Source organism: Henckelia pumila, chromosome 4 (genome assembly GCF_033568475.1).
Source record: "Henckelia pumila isolate YLH828 chromosome 4, ASM3356847v2, whole genome shotgun sequence".
NCBI classification, from domain to species: domain Eukaryota; kingdom Viridiplantae; phylum Streptophyta; class Magnoliopsida; order Lamiales; family Gesneriaceae; genus Henckelia; species Henckelia pumila.
Genome location: NC_133123.1, coordinates 11116616 through 11126427, shown reverse-complemented (window position 1 = coordinate 11126427; position 9812 = coordinate 11116616). Strand labels below are relative to the sequence as shown.

Here is a 9812-nt window from a genome sequence, read left to right as displayed (position 1 = left end):
AAAATTATTGGGCAAAATAGTCATTTTATACAGCTTCCTCTTTTCTAGCCATTAAAAACTCACTTTGTGCCTTTGATATTATTTTATTTATAAATATGACACTCACTTTATAAGATATATATTTTTTGTGAATATTTGTTTAGAAAAACGTTATATTTTTATTATTTTTTAATTTTACAATTTATATTGTAAATTAAGCTCGACTTGAAAAATTACCGTTCAATTGATTGAAAGCTACTATATTTAACTTTACAAGTTAAAAAAAAATCTCAAAAAAAACTTTTATTTATTTATTTAAATAATAAATATTTATAAAAATAAAAATAAAAACTCATAAAAAAGGTTAAAAAATTAACGACCAATGTATATAAACGCCGAACGCCAAACAGGCCCTAATGAAACCTAGGGCGGCGTCTCCGTCTATAAATACCACACGAATCCCTGAGATTTGCGTTATTTTTCCTCATTGGCGAGGTGTGAGGGAGATCCATTTCTGTGCGTCCCTCGAAATCCAAAGTCCAACGAACTGTCCAATTTGAAGCAAAAACATTTACAGAACCCATAGAAATCGAGAAATTGACAGCGGATTCGAACAATTTTTTTTACCGAACGCTTTACTTTCCGAAATCGGGGAAACCCTAGAATTGGAGTTTGCGATCCACGGTATCCATGGACCTGCGCTTCCCCTACTCTCCGGCGGAGGTCGCCAAAGTCCGCGTCGTCCAATTCGGCATTCTAAGCCCTGATGAAATCGTAATACCCTAGAAAAATAACTCAGTTTCATCTGATTAGTATCTGTTTAATTCAAATGAACGTGATGGTTACTACTGTTATGTTAACGCGGGGTTTGCTTGTGTTTCCTGCAGAGGCAAATGTCCGTGGTGCACATAGAGCACAGCGAGACCACGGAAAGAGGAAAGCCGAAGCCAGGGGGTTTGAGCGACCCACGTCTGGGGACGATTGATCGGAAGATGAAGTGTGAGACTTGTATGGCGAACATGGCTGAGTGTCCTGGGCATTTTGGTCATCTTGAGCTTGCAAAACCCATGTTTCATATTGGGTTTATGAAGACTGTTCTCAGCATTCTCCGCTGTGTTTGCTTTAATTGTTCCAAAATTTTGGCCGACGAGGTATGCTTGACGCCCCCGCTATATGTTGACATTATGAGCTTGCAAAGACAGACTTGTGCGCTATAGTTAATAATTAATTTTGAGTTGCCAATGTGTGTGCCCAGTGATCTGGACATGATGATTGATGATGTTATCAAATTTTAGAACCTTGTTGTACAGTTGTAATGAATTGATTCACTCCATCATACTCTGAATATTTGCCTTGGTGCTTCCATTCAAAAAAAAAAAAATTCAAATTTTTTCCTCGTGGGTATGAATTATTTGAAAAAAAACAGTGGCATAATAAGGGTGATTAAGTGCTTCAATAACCCAATTTTAGGATGGTAGTTATTGAATTAGGAAACGAGGTTGCGCCACCCTTGCCGTTGTGAAAGAAGTGTACATGATTTACTTTGGTATCACTTTTGGTTGCTTAAGCTATTTATGTCTAAAATCTTTAATATAACTATCATGGCATAGTCACGTGAATGTGTTATGTGGTTTCCTAGATTGAGCAGAATGAAAAAGATAGGATTTCACTAAGGTCTAAGAAAGTTAACCAAGACGATAAAGTATTTAGCGATTTATGTGTATAAATAATAAATTTGCTAAATATCTGATATTTCATTCCGAGGAAATTGATGTCAACAGCTTTTGCATCCATTGAGATTTGAGATCCTCGAATTGAATTATTGGTAGAAAGATGCTATTATTCTACAGTGTTTCAATTTCTGCTTTCAAAGCTGCTATATTCTTGACCGGGTGCACAAGCTTTCGAAAGGAGACATTACAGTTATACTTATGTGATTTATGCCACGGAGGGAGGAGATATTTTATCCACGAATTTATACTTGTTTACACTGTCACAAGACTTATATTTTAGGTCACCTTGCTTTATCATACAACTGTTTGCATCTTCAACATCCTTGTTCCTGCAAGGGAACATATGGTAGTGAGCTAGAAACTGTTAGATTATCTTTTTTATACTGTTCTCTTTGGTATGTTGTGATTGTTTCAGTTTGTCTGTAACATCAATAACCTTTCTTATTGCATTGATTTAATTAAGGAAGCTCCCTATCTTAAAAAAAATAGAAAGGAATCTACCAACAAGAAACACAAAAAACTCCGCGGACATTCATTCTGTACAATATTAACATTTGTGCTTTGAATTTGATAGGATGATCCGAAGTTTAAGCAAGCAATGAGAATTAGGAACCCAAAAAATAGATTAAAGAAGATATTAGATGCATGCAAGAACAAATCCAAATGTGAAGGAGGCGATGAAATTGATGTGCACGGTCAAGATTCTGATGAACCAGTGAAGAAGTCAAGGGGTGGATGTGGTGCTCAGCAGCCAAAAATTTCTATTGATGGCATGAAGATGGTAGCTGAGTACAAGCTTCAAAAGAAGAAAAATGATGACCAGGAGCAGCTTCCTGAACCTGTTGAAAGGAAGCAACTTCTTACTGCAGAGAAGGTCTCATATTATGCATTACAAGTGAAAAATGATTGTAGTAATTCGCTCTTTCTCATGGCAATTGGTTTCAGGTTCTTAGCATTCTGAAGAGAATAACCGATGAAGACTGTCAGTTGTTGGGTTTGAACCCAAAATTTGCTCGCCCTGATTGGATGATTCTTCAAGTTCTTCCAATTCCTCCCCCGCCTGTTAGACCTTCCGTGATGATGGATACTTCTTCTAGGAGTGAGGCAAGCCTCCTATTCTTGATCTCTTCAGTTATGAGGAGCTTCATGTCATGAGCATTAATTTGTTTTTGGTATTTCTGTAGGTTTAATCAGTCTGTCAGGGTCTTTTCTCTTATAATTGAAAAGTTACAGTGCCATTCCCTAGGCAGTTGCTTTTCGTTGTGGGAGACTTGATTCTTGAATCTCTTTATGCAGGATGATTTAACTCATCAACTGGCAATGATCATTCGACACAATGAAAACTTGAAGAGACAGGAACGAAACGGGGCCCCCGCGCACATTATCTCTGAGTTTGCACAGTTGTTGCAGTTCCACATAGCTACATACTTTGACAATGAATTACCGGGACAGCCCCGGGTACATTATCTGCTCTTATAGCTTCACTGATTAACACTATATGTTCTTTATGACACCACTTGTCTAACCTGATAGTATGTTGACGTCATCAGGCTACCCAAAGGTCTGGCAGGCCGATAAAATCGATATGTAGTCGACTTAAAGCAAAAGAAGGTCGCATACGGGGTAATTTGATGGGAAAAAGGGTAGATTTTTCTGCTCGTACTGTGATTACACCTGATCCAACCATCAATATTGATGAACTGGGCGTACCTTGGAGTATTGCATTAAATCTCACATATCCAGAAACTGTTACCCCATATAACATTGAGAGGTTGTTCTTTTACCCTGTTATTTTATTTATGATATATATTCTTTGTAAATTCTGATGGTATTTATCGAAATTTGATATTCTAAACAGGTTGAAAGAGCTTGTAGAATATGGACCGCACCCTCCACCTGGTAAAACTGGTGCCAAGTATATAATTAGGGATGATGGACAAAGGCTTGATCTCCGGTACTTGAAGAAAAGCAGCGATCAACATCTGGAACTTGGCTATAAGGTGAGATTTTCCCTACGAGGCTACGAGTTAGAATAGGCCTAGAGTACTGTTCTGTATTTTGAGCCAGTTGCTTTAATCTGTGGTGTAGGTGGAGAGGCACCTAAATGATGGAGATTTCGTCCTGTTCAATCGGCAACCGAGTCTCCATAAAATGTCTATAATGGGGCATAGGATCAAAATAATGCCTTATTCAACATTCCGCTTGAATTTATCTGTTACCTCTCCCTACAATGCTGATTTTGATGGGGATGAAATGAACATGCATGTGCCACAGTCATTTGAAACCAGAGCTGAAGTTCTAGAATTAATGATGGTTCCAAAATGCGTCGTCTCACCTCAAGCGAATCGGCCTGTCATGGGAATAGTCCAGGATACACTTTTAGGATGTCGCAAAATTACTAAAAGGGATACATTTATTGAGAAGGTGGTATCCAGGAATTCCTCTCTTTCTCCTCTCTTTTCTGCTTATTCACGGGTATACTTGTATCTACATTTGTCTGACTTTATCTTTGGTTATGTGCAGGATGTTTTCATGAACATTCTGATGTGGTGGGAGGATTTTGATGGGAAAGTACCTGCCCCAGCAATTTTGAAACCTCGGCCTCTCTGGACTGGGAAACAAGTGTTCAATTTAATCATACCGAAACAAATAAATTTGCTGAGATATTCATCATGGCATCAAGAAAGTGAAAGGGGATTTTTAACCCCTGGGGATACTCAAGTACGAATAGAGAAAGGGGAGTTACTTTCTGGCACTCTGTGTAAAAAGACACTCGGGACATCTACTGGAAGTCTTATACATGTTATTTGGTATGGTCTCTTTTGAAATAATGTAACTTAAAATTATGAATGGCTGTGTATTTCTCATTACGAACATGTTCAAATGGCAAAAATTGTTTACGTGAATCCACATTATACTTTTTTCCACTATTGCACTTGCTATGACTTCATATTTTGGGCTTGACATGGGTGAAATGATTCAGTGGTTGGATTTGGTAGCTGGTTAGCAGAGTTTTTATTCCTTACATAAGAGACTGCATATTTGATTGTATATCACTGAGTTAAGTTAAATTTGAATGCAAACATTGAGGAAATATTGTACAGTATCGATTCTTTTTTCCCCATGTATGTTATTTAATTAAAGGAAATACGTACAGGGAAGAGGTGGGTCCAGATGCAGCTCGCAAATTTTTGGGGCACACACAGTGGCTTGTCAATTATTGGCTTTTACAGAATGCCTTTAGCATTGGAATTGGTGACACAATTGCTGATGCTTCAACAATGGAGAAGATTAATGAAACCATTTCTAATGCAAAGAATGAAGTGAAAGAGCTCATTAGAGCTGCTCAAGAAAAACAGTTAGAGGCTGAACCTGGTAGAACAATGATGGAGTCATTTGAAAACAGAGTGAACCAGGTATGTAATATGTTAACCTTGCCTTCAATGACTTGAGGAGGCCTGATTTGCTGTGCTTGTCTCAGGTGTTAAATAAGGCCCGTGATGATGCTGGTAGCAGTGCCCAGAAAAGCTTGTCAGAAAGCAACAACCTTAAGGCGATGGTCACAGCTGGATCTAAGGGAAGTTTTATCAACATATCTCAGATGACTGCTTGTGTGGGGCAACAGAATGTTGAAGGAAAGCGAATCCCTTTTGGATTCATAGATCGTACGCTGCCTCACTTTACCAAAGACGATTATGGACCAGAGAGTCGCGGGTTCGTGGAGAACTCATATCTTAGAGGGCTGACTCCTCAAGAGTTTTTTTTCCATGCTATGGGTGGTAGGGAAGGTTTAATAGATACTGCAGTGAAAACATCTGAAACTGGATACATTCAAAGGCGATTGGTGAAGGCGATGGAGGATATAATGGTCAAGTATGATGGAACAGTCAGGAACTCTTTAGGGGATGTGATCCAGTTTCTTTATGGAGAAGATGGTATGGATTCTGTTTGGATTGAATCTCAACCCCTGGAGTCACTAAAGTTGAAAAAAGCAGATTTCAATGACATGTACAGATATGAGATTGATAATCCAAACTGGAATCCTAATTACATGTCTCCAGATTCTGTTGAAGATCTTAAAACAATTCGTGAAATCCGCAATGTATTTGACGCTGAGGTTCAGAAACTTGAGGTTGATAGATACCAACTTGGGACGGAGATAGCTACCACAGGTGACAACTCTTGGCCTTTGCCTGTTAACATTAAAAGGCTCGTCCTAAACGCACAGAAGACTTTTAAGGTTGATTTCCGTAGGCCTTCTGATATACACCCAATGGAGATTGTGGAAGCTGTCGATAAGTTGCAAGAAAGGCTTAAGGTTGTTGTTGGTGATGATTATTTGAGTATGGAGGCCCAAAAGAATGCTACTTTGTTTTTTAATATTTTACTTCGTAGTGCACTGGCGAGTAAAAGGGTTTTGAAGGAATACAGACTTACACGTGAAGCTTTTGAATGGGTTATTGGTGAGATAGAATCTCGCTTTTTGCAGTCTCTTGTAGCACCTGGTGAAATGATCGGTTGTGTTGCTGCACAATCTATTGGTGAGCCTGCGACTCAGATGACTCTTAATACTTTCCATTATGCTGGTGTGAGTGCCAAGAATGTTACTTTAGGTGTTCCAAGGTTGAGGGAGATCATTAATGTTGCTAAAAAAATCAAAACACCCTCTCTCTCAGTATACTTGAAGTCTGATGTGAGTAAAACCAAGGAGAGGGCGAAGAATGTCCAGTGTGCACTCGAATACACTACTTTGCGAAGTGTTACACAAGCCACCGAGGTCTGGTATGATCCAGATCCAATGAGTACAGTCATTGAGGAAGATGTTGAATTTGTGAAGTCCTATTATGAGATGCCAGATGAGGAGATTGATCCAGACAAGATCTCTCCTTGGTTGCTTCGTATAGAATTAAACCGGGAAATGATGGTGGACAAGAAGCTTAGCATGGCAGATATAGCAGAAAAGATTAATCTTGAATTTGATGATGATCTGACTTGTATATTTAATGATGACAATGCTGAGAAGCTGATCCTCCGGATTCGTATCATGAACGATGAAGCTCCGAAAGGTGAACTGAATGATGAATCTGCAGAGGATGATGTGTTTCTCAAAAAGATTGAAAGCAACATGCTTACAGAAATGGCTCTTCGAGGCATTCCAGATATCAACAAGGTGTTCATCAAGAATAGTAAGCTGAATAGGTTTGATGAGAATGAAGGATTCAAGGCTGAGAATGAGTGGATGCTGGATACTGAGGGTGTCAATCTTTTAGCTGTCATGTGTCATGAAGATGTTGATGCAAAGAGAACAACGAGCAATCACTTGATTGAAGTTATTGAGGTTCTAGGAATTGAGGCAGTTCGGAAAGCTTTGCTAGATGAGTTGCGTGTTGTCATATCTTTTGATGGATCTTACGTGAATTATAGACATTTGGCGATACTGTGTGATACCATGACCTACCGTGGTCACTTGATGGCTATCACTCGTCATGGGATCAACCGCAATGATACTGGGCCCATGATGAGGTGCTCATTCGAAGAAACAGTCGATATTCTACTGGATGCTGCTGTCTTTGCAGAAACAGATCGCCTTAGGGGTGTCACTGAAAATATTATGTTAGGACAACTTGCCCCAATTGGCACTGGTGATTGTTCCTTGTATCTGAATGAAGAGATGCTAAAGCAAGCTATTGAGATCCCACTATCTAGTTACATTGATGGTGGACTAGAGTTTGGCATGACGCCTGCCCGTTCACCACTCGCTGGGACTCCATATCATGATGGCATGATGTCACCGAATTATACACACAGTCCAAATCTGCGATTGTCTCCAATTACTGATTCTCAGTTTTCTCCTTATGTTGGTGGAATGGCGTTTTCTCCTACTACATCCCCTGGCTACAACACATCAACAGGTTACAGCCCCGTCTCCCCTGGTTATAGCCCCGCCTCCCCAAACTATAGCCCCACTTCCCCAACCTATAGTCCTAGTTCTCCTGGGTATAACCCAGCAAGCCCTGCATATTCTCCTACTAGCCCCTCCTACAGCCCGACCTCTCCGACCTACAGCCCGACCTCTCCGAGCTACAGCCCGACCTCTCCGAGCTACAGCCCGACCTCGCCAGCTTACAGCCCCACCTCGCCTGCTTACAGCCCCACCTCACCTTCGTACAGCCCCACCTCACCTTCGTACAGCCCCTCCTCACCTTCGTACAGCCCCACATCACCGTCTTACAGCCCCACATCACCGTCTTACAGCCCAACGTCGCCGTCTTACAGCCCAACGTCGCCGGCATATAGTCCCACCTCACCTGGTTACAGTCCCACCTCCCCTAGTTACAGTCCTACGTCTCCAAGTTACAGTCCTACATCTCCGAGTTACAACCCTTCAGCAAGATACAGCCCGTCTCTTGCGTATTCACCTACAAGTCCAAAGATCACTCCTTCAAGTCCCTACAGTCCCTCTTCTCCCAGTTATAGGTAAACTGGCAAAATATTTTCTAACCTTGTCTTTTATCGAGGTTTTTATCTATTCTAAGTACCTGAAGCTGTGAAAATTTGGCAGAGTTGTTATATTTGATTGATTGTGTTGATTTGGAGGGCAATAGGAAAGTCGTCTGTTGGATGAGGGGTCTACGGCTGTAACTTACCACTTTATTTTTGTTTTGCAGCCCAACATCTCCATCTTATTCCCCAACATCTCCATCTTATTCTCCTTCTAGTCCAAGCTACAGTCCAAGCAGGTAAGTATTTCTGGCATTGTGTATTTTAGAAGTTCATATGCATTTTTACTTTAAATGCATTACTTTACTCAAATTTACGTGCGGTTCTCTTTTGTCCTTTATCACTTTTTTGGTTTATATAGGAAAAGCTGCTATTCTATTCCTTCAGGTCCTTCAGGAATAGGCAGCTTGGTAGCTCATAGATCGGTAGACCCTTACTCTATTCCATCATAGGATGCTGGAATAGACGGGTCGTTAGCTACCAGCTCCTTAGCTCATTAGAAGTAGAGCCATACTCCATTCCTTACTGGAAGGGTTGGCTCAGTAGCTACCTTTAAGGAGTTGTAAAGTAGCGCCTTATTGCATTACCTCATATGATTCGGTAATGCTCGGCGCGGGAGCTCTTTTTACAATGAGGTTACACCCCTCCTGCTGTTTGCTATTGTTGTTAATCACCCCCTCTTTCCAGGATCTGCAGGCTGCCGTTGTTTTAATTTTTGACTTCTTTTATGGCTAGGAATACACTGATAAACTAACCAAACACATTAATCCTTTCGGGAACTATCATTTTGCAGCTGACTGCCTGCCCTAAAATCTTTTTCGAACCATGTTGATTTATGGATAAAATCTGGCTGACTGATTAGATAGAAAGGGTCACTTATGCTAACATGTTGCTTAGTTCGGTGTTCGCATTGTCAGTACAGATGCCTACATGCATTTAGAGGGACATTATCTGTTAGTTTTTATTATAGTTATTTTTTTATCTTGTCTTTCCATTACTTTTCAGTCCATATAGCTCTGGTGCTAGCCCGGACTTCAGTGCAAGCTCTCCACAGTACAGGTGAGTGCAGATCACACTAAGTTGACAATAAATTTCAGTTGTCGCTCATTTGATCCTAATTATTTCTGTCTTGGCTCGTTTTACAGCCCAAGTGCAGGATATTCTCCTAGTGCACCTGGATACTCACCATCTTCAACAAGCCAATACACTCCCCGTACCAACGACATGGATGATAAAAGTGTGAAGGATGAGAAGAGCCGTCGTTGAAGAACATATTTTATAGTCAGTTATCATCAAGGACAAGTTAACGTGGATCTTATTGTCAATCATCAAGGAGTGACGTTAACGTGCTCTATTGTGCTTTTTCGGTTACATGGTTGTGGGAGAGAAAAAACTTGAATAAATTTCTGCTGTCTGCCTAGACTTGCTAGTCATTCTCGTTATTGGCTGCTGATTTGGTAATAGGAACCTTATATGTTCAATCTTTGTCAAGAACTGTGCGTTGCTATTTAAATGTTGTGATTTCATTATGTATAGAGGTGAATCGCACGCATATATTTATATATTGAAATATTGTGATTTTTTTTTTCCCAAATCGTT

At 40.2% G+C, this 9812-nt stretch overlaps 1 protein-coding gene across 1 annotated transcript; it reads left to right on the top strand.

The window, feature by feature from the left end:
• Positions 1-476: 476 nt before the first annotated feature.
• Positions 477-9812, top strand: LOC140867133 (DNA-directed RNA polymerase II subunit RPB1). Its single transcript, XM_073272206.1, has 14 exons — positions 477-753; positions 867-1130; positions 2287-2586; positions 2658-2816; positions 3009-3170; positions 3263-3483; positions 3571-3712; positions 3801-4136; positions 4236-4522; positions 4870-5128; positions 5194-8189; positions 8381-8452; positions 9219-9272; positions 9359-9812. The coding sequence occupies exons 1-14, from the start codon at positions 670-672 to the stop codon at positions 9477-9479; spliced, it is 5457 nt and encodes a 1818-aa protein (XP_073128307.1). The 5' UTR covers positions 477-669; the 3' UTR covers positions 9480-9812.

Coding starts and splice junctions, on each gene's coding strand:
- LOC140867133 (XM_073272206.1), top strand. CDS start 670: ATGGACCTGCGCTTCCCCTACTCTCCGGCGGAGGTCGCCAAAGTCCGC. Junction 1,131..2,286: donor CCAAAATTTTGGCCGACGAG/GTATGCTTGACG, acceptor TGAATTTGATAG/GATGATCCGAAGTTTAAGCA. Junction 2,817..3,008: donor ATACTTCTTCTAGGAGTGAG/GCAAGCCTCCTA, acceptor CTCTTTATGCAG/GATGATTTAACTCATCAACT.